Raw genomic sequence first — 16,948 nt, forward strand, 5'->3', positions numbered from 1 at the left:
GTTCTGCCACCCACATTTAAGGAATTGAAGTTTAAAAATGTCACTTCGCTTTCAGGAAATTCTGTTCCTTTATGGTTCTGCAAATATCAGTGTTTCACTTCCTGCATCCTGTTTACAGCACTTACAGTTCTTTGCAACTTGCAAGCTGTGATCTTTTCAACCTTTAGTAGATAAACTTGGAAAAGGCATCTCCATGGTCTCTTAACAAAAAAGCTTGGGAAATACTGATAGATTACCAGTGTGTGTCAATGTACCTAAACTTCATTGAATCCATACAGATAAAGTACCCCAGGGTGAGTTCACTTACCCCATGGTATCTTGGCCATTTGTATCATCCTGCCAAGTGGTATGGAGAATTTTGCCATGTATCAACAGCCCAATGTCTGGTAAAATGTGTGGCCAAACGGTGGTCTATATGGGCTCACAGTGTATATCAAAATAAGCATGTGAACTGTATATTAATACTATAGACTGAATCTATTTTAATACCTTCCTTCCACAAGACTGTCCCATTAACAGCCTGTCACTATAGCAATGTTTTTTTGCTCTTTGTGTGAATATTTACAGTTATTGTTGATGGTTAAGATTTGTGAAATGCCCAGAGAGCTTCAGCTATTGGGTGGTATAGAAATGACATAAATAAATGTATATATATTATATAAAATATATATTATATATATATGGTTTTAACCAAGGAAACATTGCATAAATGGCCAAATTTCATTCTTATTTCCATTGTTTATTGATATAGGAACATACCAAGACCTGGGTTTAAATACTGAAAACAATGGAGAAGATGTTATTTACTTCATTAACTGGTATATCTCAAGAAATAACATTGACTTCAGTAAGACCGCAAGCCTCGGTCCCCCAACATCTGCAGTATGGGGATAATAACACTGACTTGGCCTGACAAGTTTGTTGCAAGCATTACAAACTGGATAATGCATGTAAAGCGCTATCAACACTTGAAAGTGTTATACAAAGAAGAGCCATAGCTCAATGGTAGATAACACGTTTTGCATGCAAAAATTTCTGGGTTCAGTCCCTGGCATCTGCAGGGAAGGTTGGGAAAGACTCTTACCTAAATTCTTGGAGAGCTGCTGCCAGTAATTGCAGAAGACAATATTGAGCTAGATGGACCAATGATCTGACAGCTTCCAGTGTTCCTAAGTAAATAAAATGCTGTGAATTTCCTGGAACACAAGGTGGAAAACCTAACCCCACCCTCCACCCCTATACACACACAGTCAGTCATGCTATTTGTATCTTGTGTTGCCTTGTTTATGATTTGTCCTGGATTTTAGGTCCTTCAGCTTTACAACCCTTTTTAACCTTGGCAATCCCATTCTCAAATCTTAGCTAGTATCAGTCATTCCCGTAACAGCCACGTATCCATCACTGTACCATATACCATCTCTTCCCTACCAGTTCCAGCTATTTCTCCAGTGCCACCCATGGGATTCTATTTATTTATTCCAGTATGTGAGAAAGAAGCTGAAAGTCAATAGCTATAGAATGTAAGTCTGGTCAGACATGGTTTGGGTAAGTTCAAAGTATACAAAGAAGTCAAAACAGCAAAGAGTCTTGTGCCACCTTAAAGACTAACACATTTATTGTGGCATAAGCTTTCATGAACTATAGTCCACTTCGCCAGATGCATGGAGCATTATGGAGAGTTTCATATGCCAGAATAAATTTGTTAGTCTTTAAGGTGCCACAAGACTCTTTGTTGTTTTGGCTGCAACAAGCTAACATAGCTACCATCTGGAAAGAAGTCAAAGAAATATGTTATCAAATTGTCTTTTAATACAGTCAAGAAAATGCCTGAACACATAATTGCTTTACAATTCTGGACAGTTCTTTCCTTGAAAATAGTAGAAATGAGGATGAAATTGTGTAACATTATATGTATGTATGTTACACAATTTCATCCTTCAGCTTATATTTAACATTCACATTAATGCCATGCCAAATATGAACATATGATGCTGCCTTATAGGGGTCAGACCGTTGGTGCCTGAAGCCCAGGAGGCTGGGCAACAGCAGCAGACATTGTGGGGCAAACGCTGGAGCCCACCACTTCACTAATGCCAGCCTCCATTTAAAAACAAAAAATATAATTCCTCTTTTTTGTATTAAATTGCTCTTTAAAAAAAAATCCTCTCTTTCCTCCCTTTTTAAATGGCCCAGCATTCCAAAGAGAAGTGCCAGGTGAGGTGGCTGCAGCCACAACCATCTCAATTTCCCCAGAATGCCCCTGACCCCAGGGTCGGGCCAGAGGCGTTGTGAGGAAATCAAGATGGCAGCTGCTTCACACAGTGCTTCTCTTTGGAGCATCAGGCTATTTGCCACTGCCCATCCCTCACTACTGCTCAGTGTGCTGCTGCTGCCCACTCTGCAACCCCCTGGTGGACTTGCAGGGGGGTACTATGACAGTGCCAGAGGCACCAGCCCTGTAGCCCAAGACTCTCTAATTCTGACTAGTAACAGCTCTCCTAGACCTACTACCTGATGTCCTTTTAACCGGAGATGATGATGATGATTTATTTATGTAGCGCCATCAATGTACATAGCACTGTACAGAATAAAAGAATAAAATAACAAACCCTGCCACAAAGGCGTACATTTTAAATGTTTGAGATTGAGCCTGGGACCTTCCACATGTAAAACATGTGTTCCACTATTTTGCTATGTCTCTTTCCTTAAATATACACCCACCCACCCAGTTGTTGTCCTTTTATGGTAAATTAAGGAAATGAGAATGAAATTTAGTCACTGCACTTGAAAGGTACAAATAAATGCATAAATAAATATATAAACCAAAGCCAGCTTTCTATGAGATTGATATTTTCAATCAAGTGTTGACGCTGACCATGTGGTAAGATAAAAGGGAACTGTTACTGCTGTCTTCTGTTAATTTAGTCCAAAAGAATTGCCAAAGGAATAAGTCGGCATCTGCTCCCAAACCAGAAATTGCCATTAGTTTAAACTATATTGTTCCTTTTGATGGATTTAAATTAGAAAAGCAGCTGCCTTGTTCATTGTATTCAGCTGCACCAGTCACTGCCAGCCAACATATTTCAGCGTTGTTTGTTTTAAGTCACGGATTTTGTCAGTAGTAGCAAAGTAAGGGAAAGTAGCAGCTTGTAACATGTGCAAAAAAACTGGATCTCAGTTCACAAGAGATACTAAGAATGCTTTTTTTGGCTATAGAACAGATTCGTTTTGAATTTTTTAAATGTACTGTATGGTACACAAAAGCCAGGTAATGTCCTCTTTCAGTTTGAGTGATAGCTCCTGGAAATACATTTAAGTAGAATGATCTGCTGGGGTCCCCAAAGCAGCACCTGCAGGTAGCAGTGCACCTGCAAGGCCAGGCTGAGGTGCCCAACCAGCTATTTCCCCCCTCTGCAAATTCATAGAGTAACTTCTTAATTCACAAAACCCCCAAAATATTTTAAAAGTCTTTAACAAGCTTAAAACCACTGGGAGAACAGGAAAGTCTTCGCCTTGTGCTGAAAAGATAGCAGTGTGGGCACCAGGCAAATTTCCATTGGGAGAGCGTTCCAGAGCTGGGGGGCCACCACTGAAAAAGCTCACCCCCAAAAAAGTGCCACTGAGAGAGAGAAAGAGGGGGTGAGCGAGGAAGAGGGGGGCGAGAGAAAAAAGAGCCAGAGAGAAAGCGAGAGTGCACACGCATACAAACACACACACAGAATGGGGTGCTCCTAACATTTTTGTGATTGCCCCCACCCCATACACATCAGCCAATTTGTGGTGGTACCCAGGGCACTTTTTTCAAAAATCCAAATGTGCCCAAAAAAGTTGCAGGGGCATGATCTAATAAATACTAACTATCATGTTTTCAGGGATAAACCTATTCTTTACAGTCAGGTGCCTGCACATGTGGGCTGAGAAACAGCAGGAATGATAAAGCATTGAAGATAGCAGAAGAGACACTGGGCTTGTTTGGCTTCTGCAGGTGGAGGGTAAAACCTGGTTCCACCTTCCTCTCTTCTTCAGTGCTCACCTCATGCTCTCTTATCCTAGTCCAAATGTAAGTGGGAGGCTCCTAAATTTGGCAGATACATAGAAGTGCAGCAATGACTGAGTCTAGGAAAGAAGCGTGACCCATGTCCACAGGAAGTAGTGGCAGTAACTAGGGATGAGGTTAGCAATGGAACCCGAGTAAGCTGTCGCATCTTGCAACAAGAATAATAGGAGGCATTTACATCTACCTGCTGTACACTGGGCAAAAATTACTTGCAGTACACTCAAGAATAATATTCAGGCACTCCTAGAGACAGAGATTCTGTGGTATTGAAAAGTGGTGTAATTTGTCAGAGTAGGAACCAGTCTGAACATTTGAGGTAGCATAATCTCTTGCAGATGAATCCTTAGCATATTCAATTTTCTAGCTGGGTAGTAACCTCAGAGATTAATTATCAGTTGTTAAAGTGGTGCCTGGTCAGTCATCCCCAAAAGGCATGTCAGTATTTGAAAGTTAATATTAAAAAGATGTAAATACCTGCATTTGGATATTTGCAATCCTAAGGAAGGTTATCTGGGCCAGGTATACCTTTGTGAAGAGTATATATGTTTATAAGATTGTGTTCTTGGAAGAGCCCCTGAACCACCACTTGTAATTCTTTTGGTCCTTTGATCTAAATGAGCTAAGCAGATCACTTGTTCGTTGTACTCAGTTGAAAGAAGCAGCTTTTCCATATAGTTTCTATACATGTGCGCACACGCACACACAAGAGTATAGCATCAGCAATGGCGAACACCCTCCCCTGCCACTGCCAAACACTGAGGGGCAGGGTTTATGATGGTACTGTGCATAATATTATAGTGGTGCTAGCTGCAGCAGAGGCAGCAACAGCAGAGAGAAAGCAGTGGCAGGGAAGGCAGAAGGTCCCAAGCTATTGTATTCTGTCCCTAATATTATTAGAATGGTGTTGTGATTGCTATTACATGATAATTAATGGAGTATAGATATCAGGTATGTTTCTGAAAAATGTAAATGAAGTTTTGTAGGGTTATCCGCAGGAAGCTGGATATAATAACTTAACCATATTATATGCTTATACTATACAACCTGGTTTGCATGATCACCGCAGCTTAAACAAGCCACGGTAGCTTGTTTAAGCTGTGCGTGTGCCAGGCGTTATTTGCCTAATTGCCTGCCTGGGTACTTCTTGCTGTGTCATCCAAACCCAGATAGCAAGAAAACAACTCTCAAAATAAGCAACAGCCCATGGGTTATTTCTTGGTTGTTTCCCCTGGGTGAATAGGCAAATGGCACCTGACACATGCTGTGGCTTAAACAAGCCATGGTGGCTTGTTAAGCCACAGTGATCATGCAAATTGAGCCATTATCTTCAATCCTGTGGCTTCACTTCAGTGTCTCAACAGTTTTGGATACTCCCATATCAGTGTCCCCAGCAATTTGTTATTAAGATATTAGGCGAAGTCGAAAGTCATGTGAGTAGACTTCCAGTTGTGCAACAGGACTTTCCCATTCTGTTCTCCTCCATGCAGACTCTCATGCTGCTCCCCACCCTCCCGCTCAAATATCCCCAACCCTCTGGAGCATGTGTGCAGAGTGGAATACCACCCTCCCTATTCCAGTGAAAGAAACGGTTCCATCAGCAGGAGGGTTAATGGGATACCACCCAATAATTATGTATTTGGCTAGAATAAGCCCCGTTAACATGACAAATATATTTTTGTTTTTGTTTTGTTTTGATATCGTCTAAGTTAGAAGTAATATTTTGCTGTGGTTAGTAAATCTTATATGTCATACAAAATAAACACATTTGTGGTGAGAATTTGCAATTGGTTGATAAGAGTTCTGATTAAGGCTGCCCCCTTTTATCATAAATGCTGTGCAGACTGCATCACCACCCAGAAGAAATTACCAGTTGTATATTACTTTTAAGATTGAATCAGTGGCTCCGCAATAGTATAGTGTCTCATGTTGATGATATATGACTGGAACGTTACACACTGAATGTTGAAAATCAAACTGGGTCATCATTCCAAATTAGATAGATCTTCATACAAGTTTCACATTCTCTAGTTTAGCTGGCAAACAACTTACCAGAATTTTGAATATGAAGCCTCAGGCAGCTACCAAGAGAGATTTACCTTCAAGTAATGTCTTTTTATAAATAAATCAGCCTTGCAAAGAGGTCCACAGAATTACTAACCCATTTTACTAGCCTGTTGTTGTAATTTGTGATCTTAAAGCACAGAACTGCCAATCCTTCCCTGGCCAGTCACGTAGAGGCAATTTTTACCCACCACGAGTGACCAGGGGAGTGGCTGTTTAAAATGTTGAAGTAAATCCCTAATCAGCGTCCCCGGTTTTCAGTAGTCATAGCATTCTAGGTTCTGAATACCACTAAGCATTTTAGGTGGTGGATTAGTCAAATATTCACGGATACGTATCCCACCCCTGGTTTGGTCTCGAATACCAAACCAGAATTATAGGGAAAAAATGCCTGTGAAAGAAGAAATCATATGAAAGAGCGGGATCCCAGGTTAGCATGGCACCATTGGTCATTCAGAGAGGGCAACCTGAGCATACCAAACTTTCAGCAGTGGCCATCAAACACAGGCACAGCTTAGGAGACATGGCTTACAAGGATGGGTTTGCTAATACTACAGCTCAGGGACACAATTTAGTAGGAAATTCTTCTGCACACACCCCGTTGAAATGAGTGAGCACCACTGTTGTAAAAAGCTTGCATGTAATACTTATTACATTTGTTATGACAGTTATATCCCACCTTTCCTCCTCTTGCAAGGAACCCAAGGTTGTTTACATGGCTGTCCTCCTTTCCATTTTATCAACCCTGTAAGGTAGGTTAGGCTGAGAGTCAGTGACTGGTCCAAAGTCACCCAGTGGGCTTCATGACCGAGTGTGGACTAGAACCTGGATCTCCTGAGTCCCAGTCCAGCACTCACAATCACTACACCACACCAGCCCCAGCTTAGTTGATAAAGATCTTAAGGGAATCTGTGTGCTTTCATTTTGAGGTAACAGAAAAGTAAAAGAAAAACTACTATTCATATGAATTGAAAAATTCCAGTAGCACATCCAACAGTGTTTTCTTTTCTTCTAACAGATAATCCTGAAATAATCAACAGGAATGCAATGGAATGTCAAGAGGCCTCGTTGAGAACAGCAAAGCATTGTTACTGTACATACTACCCTGTCTCTTCCTCAATAGAATTGCCAGAAACTGCATGCTGAGTAAAGAGTTTGTTCGTCTGGACAAATCACAAAACACTAAAGAGCTAGTGCTGCTATATCATATATGAATATTAAATATGGTATGCTTAGTATATTCCAAACTAATCTAGTTAACTACCTGATGCCAGCTGTGATGGTTCAAGACATAAAAGGGTAACATTTTACTTTTAAAAGTTTTATACAACAGCGTTTACTTCTTAGGAATATTGTCTTACCACCATAATTATAGCTAATGTAAGTAGTCCTATTCATATATTATTGTAGGGTTCACAACTTTAGGAATCTTTCAATGTTAGCAATAAATGATTTACATTGGCCATTAAGCCCAGGATCCAAAGAACCACATGATTAGTTCCACATGGGCACAGTCGCATTGGATGCGTATTTCTCACACAGCAGCCCCACCCACTTTGCATGGCAGACTGCTTTTGACTTTGTGAGAGTTTCAAAAGTAGTTTGTGATATGACAAAGAATTCTGCACAAAGAAGTGTGTGGGGGGAGTTAAACATCACACTGGGCATGTGCAAGCCCTTGAGTGCACCATGGTAGCTCTTTGGATCTTGACCAATATACCAACTGCAGATTTAACTTTTAACCCTTTGACAATTTTGTACTCTCTTAAAAAGCTCACTTCTCTACTGGGCAGTTGATGCCAAGACAAAGGAGGTGATGAGAAAGGGGAACCCTGTATTCCAGCACATCACCACCTAAAAGTTTCAAATAGAGGATCCAAGGTAAAGCACAAATTGTGGAGATGCACATGAGCTGGTTTTGGATGTTTATGGAGAAGCTATACTGGAATCATGGCATTCTAGAACTAAATTAAACGTTTGCACGGTATGATTTTCATACCCCTAACAAAGTCTTGACTATGTTATTTTACAAAGAGAGAATATTTTTAAAAAAAAAGCCTTTGCAGAAGTGCCTAAATTTTGCCACATCAGACTTGAAACTAAGTGACAGTGCGGTCTATAATTGAATCTACGCCAAGTGATTAAGCTTTCAGATTTACAATCAGGTTACCAAAAATAACTTGTTATGAAATAACTTCTTCCCAATTAAAGTAATGGGAATATATGTGAAAAGATTAGCATGATATTCTAATTTAATTCAAACTGAATGCAGTCCTTGTTAAAATTGATAAGTGACTTTAATCTAGATGATTAGGAAAATACTGAACAGGATGTAGAGAGAGCTTTGTTTTAATCCATTGTTGCTGTTGCCGTATTTTTAAAATCAGGTTAAAGAAGTTGTAACCGGATTACAGCACAGAGAAAGGAACTAGTTCTTTTAACCTTTTTCTTTAAAAGCTTATTTTATGTCACAGAAATATGAAGATATCTTTAATACAGCTATATACATATTATATATACACATACATATATATGGACAAAACAGATTTTAATGTTTACTTTTTTAAATACTGTGTTGATTTACAAGGTAATTATATACATTTGATTAATGTAGGAGGTTTCTTTTTAAGATTTGTTTCCTACACTGTTGTACCAAATATGTCACATTTCATATTTTATATGTTGCACATATATCTCATAAATACATAGTTTTTAAATTATTGTTTATAAAACAAAAAACAGCTGTTTTATGGAAATATGTATAATTGTTTAAAACATCTGGTTTTTCCATGCGAACATTATGAATGATTGCAGTATTTTAACTTAGCCTTTTCAGATTGATTCTAAGCTTTTTAGCTTTGGCAGCACTGCCTATTCTGAAAGACCAGAAGCACTAATTGATTTTTTTGCTAATGAAATTATTTTTCAGTGTTAATCTTGTTTTTCAAACGTCTAATATCTGTTTATATTAAAACAGTAGCTTTGATCACCTAATGGGGAGAAAAACCCAAAATCTGATGGTAAACATAGTGTTCGTATTCTTGCATCTGTCTTAATTTGTGAGGAATATGCATTTTATTTTTTATTTGTACGTTTTCTGAGTTGTTATAACTAGATTGCTGACTTGGCCATTTACTTACATCTGTAGTTGTTGGGGTCTTAAAAAAATAATCCATTTCAACATTTGGTAGTTTATTGGACAATACTGAATGGCAATTTATATATGTTGTTTAAATATTTAAACTGTAGAAAGAACATTTAGTGAACATTTGTTTAAGCAGTTATTTTCTTAGAACCACTCCAATATTGTTTTCTATCCACGAATGATCAAACTTTCAGTACCTATGTGAATTTTCCTCCTGGAGAAAAATAGAGAACTTATTTTTCAAAAACAGAGTTCCACTGTATTGGCATATAAGTTTGTTCCGTTGCTACATTTAAAAAATATTTATGTCAACTTTAAACCATTTGCTCCAGAATAGCTGGGTTGGTCTCAATGGGGCTATGCTGGAATAAGTTGTTTGAGTATCACAGTTTAAGAGTATGAGTCTCAGAAGTTGTACCGGCAGAAAAACCAGTATCAGCAGAGATAAAGTCCATATAGTCTACACTTGGATGTAGATCCATCCCAATAGCCTGGGCTGGGTTTGCTCATAACGCTAACCCCATGGTATGGGTTGTTGAATTCTGGATTGCCACGTTGTGCAAACCCAGCTGCACTAACTCACCATGGGTTGTCAGTCACGAACAACTCAGAAAGTGAACCCATGGTTAGTTGTTGGGTTGTGAACTCTGGGTTGTTTAAACCATGGGTTGTCATTATGTGTGAACCCAGAACCATGAGTTCTTTCGCCTGGCTACAGAGACAGTGAGCAAGAGTGGTCCAGAAACCCAGCTGCTCTACATGCCAGCACTACAGCACCGTAAAGGAGTTTGGGATACAAGGAGGGAACGGGCAAACAAACAACCCAGAAATTAAGAAAACAAACCATGGTTTATTTGATTTTCTGCCAGACAAACCCTGAGTATGGCAACAAACCACAGGTTAACCATGGCTAAATAAACCATGGGTTAGCTTTACGTGCAAACCAAAACACATCAATCCATTGGCATTGGCAACTTTATTTTATCCTGCTCCTACTTCCCTGTTTCTGTAACTGCCAGCCCTTCAATCCAGTATTGATATCTCCTTTATTTATAATCCAGCCATCTGACTACTCTCCACAGAAGCCCTATGCAGGCATTTGGCTGATAAGGCAAGGTTTACAATTGAAGGATCTTTGTAAGCACACTCAGCTGAATGTTCTTACAAGCCCCAGCTCAAATCTTTGCGCTCAGTGTATGAAGATCTTTGATGTAGCTCAGGGAGCTGGGACATTTGGGGCAGGGCTTATGTGTTCACCATGACCTGTCTTCACTTTAAGTGCATCAGTGTTGCATGTGAATGCTTGCATAGGGCTTCTGTGTTCTTCCATTCCAGCCCCACCCTGATGTTCTTACCTAATGAATACTTGCTTTCAGCCCTTTTGGCATTTAAACCAAACATACAACTTCAACCCATTGGTTTGTTGCTTGTCTCACCTTGATGTTCTGGCTTTAATCTTTAGCCTGAACCACAAACCAGATTCTGTGTTCAGATTCTACCACAATCTGTTTGTCTGCCAAAATAAATATGAATTTGCATCCCAGTTTTAATTTGTACCTGTAAAAACAGCCCATCCATTTTCATTTTAGCAGGGTTTTGTAGGATAGCAGAAGTTATGCAAATACAGCCTCACCTCATTCATAGTTATAGCTGTCTCTAAAAAAGCAAAGTCATTATTACCAGTCCTGGCTCCCTTCTGCCCATATTCAACTGCAGTTTGTTTAGTCTCTGTGCCTCTTGCTTTCAGTCTGTACTAATTCTAAGGAATGAACTAGCATAAATATAAAATATTAAGTACATGCTTTTTATTTATTTATTATAGAGTAATTTTGTAGAATACATTGAATTTGGGAAGATCTAAAACTATTTTTGGTATAGATATTATTTGCCAAAACTTCATTTATATTTTGGAAAAGAATGTCTAATGATGGGAAATGGACTTTATGTTGGTTTTATTTTTAAATAGCTCCCTTGAAACAACCATGAAATGGGCCAATATAGTCAGTGAGTACAGAAGCTGGGACATAATTTCAAGTTACTTGAGATGTCTCTGTATTTTCTAAAAGAGCACTTCACCAAAATACCTTAATTTGCCCATACAAAACTATCCGTGGCAACATTTACACTGCATACTTTTCGGTAACGCTTAAATAAACCCCTTCTTTTATTCCATGTACTGTAACTGTTTAGCAGCTTGTTTAAATACCCATTTATGAATTTGTTGAGATATTATTTAATTACCCAATGTGCAACCATGGAAATAAAAAGCAACATTTTAAATTATTCTGGTACGTCAGTATTATTTCGTTGTTGTGACACGCTGAGAAGCAAAATGCTCCTAATAGGAAAAGAAGGGAAAATGAGCCTTGCATTTTAAAAAGTTGCTGATAATAAATAAATATATAAAGAAATACTGAAGTTTAGGGTGCTGTGAGACAGGATTTTTTTAGTGTCAGGCATGCTGAAGTAGCATGCCTGGCATCATCAATCCATATAGAAACTACACCAATCCAGAAGAACTTACAGTACCAAATAGAGATGTGCAAATCAGCAAAACTCAAGTTCACTAGAGTTCTCCAAACTCCATCTTGAAGCGTGTTCTAACTCGAACCCATATCAGATTGCGAGCTTTATTTTTTTCTTTTCTCATGAAGATCCATGTGTATTTCTGTGCATGTTTTTCCAAATGTACGCATCAGTTATGCACATCTTTGAAATTTATGCATTCTTCTCCCATTGGTTAAAGCATATTTGTGCACATTTTTCAAAAGTACACATTTTTTTCATGTGCGTTTTCCAAATGTACACATGTTGTTGAACTCATTCTTTTTTGGTTTGCAAATCATAAGGTCAGAAATGTATGGACTTTGAATGCAGATTGCGTCCAACTCTATATTTGGTCCAGAATGTGCGAACTTTTGAAATCCTGATCAAAACCGAACTGAAATAAATTTCTCATACATCCCTGGTACCAAACTCCTGTACTTTCAGTTTGGCACCAGGGAAGCAGCTACCTCAAAGTGTCCCTAAGGCAGTCTTCCCCAACCTGGTGCCTGTTCAGCACTGTTGCGATTCTTTTTGAATTCAGTTTTTGATTTTAAATTAGACCTCCTTGAGCCCGCCACACATACACCTTAAAAACACTTTCAGGTGCTCTGCATGCTAGGCTCTTCCTGCACCAGGGCACCTGTGCAGCAATTCCTGACATTTTAGCTTAATTGTAACGGGGTGTAAATCTGTGTTTGGACTCTAGCTCCTCAGACTGTAGATGGGGGCTCACAATCTGAAGTGCTCACATAATGGAATACTCTTCTAAAAGAAACAATATTTCTTCCATATATCAAACTACCATCCCAGGAAGAAGGCTCAACTATAACCCTTTCCTGGATAGGCTAGTTTTCTATAGAGGGATTTATCATTTTTTGTAAGGGAGAACGTTCAACCGTGCAAGTTCCCATCCATAGTCTGGAGCCCTACAGCCCAGTCCAGACCCAGGTTTACCACCTCAGGGTTGTATCCAGTAGCGGTTTCCACAAAGCTTATACTGCTTGTGGAAACCATGTTTTTATCCTTGTGCAAGTGTCAAATCCAATACTTTGATTCTGTTTGCACAAGCTGTTCTGCAAATCATTTCACAAGGTGTTGCACATCTCATTATGAATGCATTAGACTAGGTGTTTGCACTGGTTGTGCTAGTTCTGATAGCGGTTGTGCAACACTAGCAAGACGCCATCTCTTGTCATTTTTCCACTAGCTTAATACTGGATATAACCCAGAACCAGCACAACTGTTGTAAGCAGCACCTAGTCTAATGAAGTTGTAATGAGTTGTGCAACACCTTGTCCAACAATTTGCAGAACAGCTTGTGCAGCCCTTGTACAACAGCTCACACGAGCAGAATCAAAAGTATTGGATTTGGCACTTGCGCAAGAATAAAAACACTTTCTGCAAGCACTAGAAGCTTTGTGCTGGTGGAACGACAGCACTGGATACAACCTTTAGTACAAACTATGTCTTTGCTTGTTTCCTAATGTTGATCTTCCTCAACCTGGTGCCCTCCAAATTTTTTGGACTGTAACTCCCATCATCCCTGGCCATTGGCTGGGCCAGTTCAGAATTGTAGCCCTAAACATCTCGAGGGCACCAGGTTAGGGAAGGCAGCCTAATGTATTCATTCCTCCTTGAACCAGTACAGTGCTTTTGTAAGCAGATTAAGGATGCTCAGAAAAAAAGATGACAAATATCTCTATTGTGAACGTTGGTAAACAGGCAGAGAGACACACTAACTGATGAGCAGTTGCCAACAAAATGTTGGTAAATATTTGAAAACATTGAGATTTAGCACCCTGGAAATGGAGTGGAAATTGGCACAGACATTAAGTGCAGACTTCACAAGCTAATGACACTTGCTAGGAGAAATGCCACAAAATTGGCTGGTGTGGACATTACCTTTGATACATGAAGATACCTTTTTCCAGTATATATATTTTATCATTAAGCAAAGTTTGAGACATGGGTGGGCAACAGATGTCATTGCCGTCAAATATTTTCAAGTCTTCCTGAAGTGTACTTGCTAACCATTAAGATTCAACTTTCCTGTGAACAAAGACTGCAAAAAGCATGTCAGATTGTCTTGTGAGTTTTTTCCTGGTTATCTGTGTCATAGGTTGTAAAGGGTGAAAAAGACCAAAGCTGAGGGATCACGCAATTATGTCAAAGGAATTCACATGGGATAATTTTCTCAGATGTTTTCCGTCCAGCATTAACATTTTGGAATATATTCCCTATGAAAAGTGCTAGCCTGGACAGAGTTCCATGCCACCACTCTTATTACAAACACAAAAGATATCAGCTGTAAAAGCCAGACCACCGACCCAAAAATGACAGTTGTACCCATGTCTTGTTTCTGACGTGTTTCGAGAACATCTCTTTATCAAGGGAAACTAAGATTTTTTTAAAAATAATTCCTAATTTACATAACTCAGAGAAAACAATTTTCAAAAAATTGCTTTCTCAATGTTACGCAAATTAGTATTTAAAGATTGTTTTGCTTCCCATTTCCCTTGATAAAAAGGTTTTCCCAAAATTTGTCAGGAACAATGCAGCTTTTTTTTTTTTTTAGTTCAGATCATGTTACACCAATCATGTACCAGCTACAGTGGTTGCCAGTGCATTTCTGGGACCATTTCAAAGTGCTAGTTTTGACCTTTAAAGTCCTAAACAGTTCGGGTCTAGGCTATTTCCAGAACCACATACTCCTATATAAGCCATGTTTTAAGATCATCTTTGGAGGCTCTGCTCATTGGCCTGCCACCAAGATCAGGAAGGTTAGGGAGCAGAAGAGAGAATGCTTTCTCAGTGGGGGGCCTCTACCCTCTGGAATTACTTCCCAAGAGAAATATGGCTGGCCCCTTCTGTGGCTGCTTTTAAGAGGGTTTTTAAAAGTCATCCCTAGCTTCTTAATTTTAAATGTTTGTAGTATTTGCCGCTGGTGGATATTCTGAAAATGTATTTTATTGCAAATGGTTTTATTTACAATTATTTATATTTAACATGATTTTATTAATATACCTGTTGTATTGTTTTTATGCTGTAAGGCTCCTTGGGAAGACTATGATCTTGAAAAATGGCCAATAACAGATAAAATGAAATAAATAATACCTCAGTGGCCTGAAAAGAAGGGGCCTGAGGAAACAATGGGTGATGAAGTCAGGAGTTCAAGAAAGGAGGAAGGAGTAGGATTGAAGCAAAATCCTATACATGGCAAGGAGGAAGTGGGCAGGCAAGAAAGATTTAAAGGCCTGTGTTCTGGTTCTGGGAACCAGAGGGGACTAGGATTGCTAGGTAGAGAAGGCAGACCCTAACAGGGCTGTTGTACATGTTTGCTGGTTGTGGCTTCTACTCAGTGAAGGCTGGTGGCTCCAGTGTCAGTGGAGTACTGAATCTATTCCGGGTTTCGGTCAGAACCAGTCAGAACGCTAAAGGAGCTATCCAAGCATCTACCATATGTGGCACTACTCTGAAACCCAGAATGGATTCACTGCCCCACTTGACATCGGAGCCACCAACCTTCACTGTTTCTGCTGTCACCAAGACACGGTGGGTGGAGGTCTCTGGGTTGGATTTCATATATTAGTTTGAGCTAAGTAGCCAACACCTTCACTGCCACCTGGTTTCTAGTATTTGCCCTCTTTTAGCCATAAGACAACAACCACAAACCCAAACATAACCACATTTTAATTAGGCCTCATTTCTCATTAGCTCTCTGGACGTCATAATCATAAATTCTCTGGTCCATTTCACAGAACTAAACATCCACTATTCCAACAAATACTCTGTTATGTGAGGCAGTAAACATGGTTTGCCATGGGCATGAGAGAAATACATCTAAAATATTTTCACCATGTCTGAAAACAACACAGAAGTAGGCAGTATTTTGATCACATCCACTTTTTTTTTTTCCTTTCCAAAAGATGCTTACATTTATATGCATCAGGGTCTTATGAAAAAAAAATGTTGTGGAAGAGTAGGAAGGTGCCACCTTGTGGTGTTTCTCTGGGACATCTAGGTTTTTTGTTAACAAAAGATGAATCCATCTTAAATTTTAAAAATATGTAACAAAATAGGATGCATATGTTTATTAGGGTGAATCTTTTTAAGTCCATGTTGTTGTCATTTCTAGATCAAGTTTTTCAGGACCACGTTTTCAATTCAGTCATTTCAAAACACAATCGTATGTTTTTGAAATGTATCAACCCAAAGAGCTACAGCGAGAGTATTTGGTCCCAGTTTCCTTTTCCAGATTATCTCTGTATGATGAACTGAAGGAATCCTTTTGCCTATAATTCTATTTGATTGACGTCTATGAGCTGACATCAGAGTACATGGTGCACTGCAAAGATGAGTTAGGGTTGCCACTTCTTACCCCGCACACTGGACATGTATCTGTAAATCTATCAGTGCAGTGGGAGGAAAGGAGCCGTGGCTCCTCCTGCCTGTTCTCTCGGGCCTCCTAACATCTTTTCCATTATTTCATATGCCCTGATGAGCAGAGATCCAGGTGTGCCTCGCCCTATTAGATAAATTGGACGATGCAAGGTAGCTGGTTTGTATTTTCAGCCTACATAACTAGTTTTATTTCTTGCAGATTTTCTCACATAATGTTCATAGCCCTGGATCTGCCAGAGGCCTCCAAATGTGCAGAGAATCTTGAAGATTGTATGTGTTTCAGCCCCATGTCAGAACATATTTAACTTGAGTAGACATAGCCATTCAGGTGCATGAATTACGTAGCTGCCATTTTCAGAGATGGCTGACATGCAAATACAGATATGCAGTAACTCATGGATATCTCAAAGTGGGTATATTTACCTTTCAGAATAAGAGGAACCCAAAGGACTTCATTTCCTGATTAGCCACAGAGGTCACAGACAGAATACCCTCTGGTCTACTGGCTTTTTGGTCATGAATTCACAATGGGGTAGTCACCAAATACCAAAACACACGTGTACAAAGCCATCATGACGGAGCTTCTCAGAAACACTAGGATCTTCCATCCAAAGGGAGGACAGAAGGACATGTAAATGGACTCAGGGGGCTGGCCGGGGGTCAAGATTATTTTGCTTTGCACTCCAGACAGTGAACTGACTGTTTTGGACTTTATGCATGATGCCATCAACCTCTGA

General features: G+C 39.4%; 1 protein-coding gene across 5 annotated transcripts in view; it reads left to right on the forward strand.

Annotated features, from left to right (window-relative positions):
- The window catches only part of MBNL2 (muscleblind like splicing regulator 2), a 110,936-nt gene extending 101,256 nt beyond the window's left edge, over positions 1 to 9,680 (forward strand). For 4 of the 5 annotated variants that reach the window (XM_084844760.1, XM_084844762.1, XM_084844761.1 and 1 more), the window contains one exon: positions 7,137 to 9,680. In XM_084844760.1, coding sequence (XP_084700886.1) covers positions 7,137 to 7,264 — 128 coding nt within the window. In that variant the 3' untranslated portion in view covers positions 7,265 to 9,680. The remainder of the gene's footprint in view (positions 1 to 7,136) is intronic. The other variant, XM_084844763.1, reaches the window with a different exon arrangement.
- The last annotated feature ends 7,268 nt before the right edge of the window (positions 9,681 to 16,948 follow it).

Source organism: Heloderma suspectum, chromosome 3, assembly GCF_057233095.1.
Source record: "Heloderma suspectum isolate Gila_16-S chromosome 3, 16-S_ref, whole genome shotgun sequence".
Classification (NCBI taxonomy): Eukaryota; Metazoa; Chordata; class Lepidosauria; order Squamata; family Helodermatidae; genus Heloderma; species Heloderma suspectum.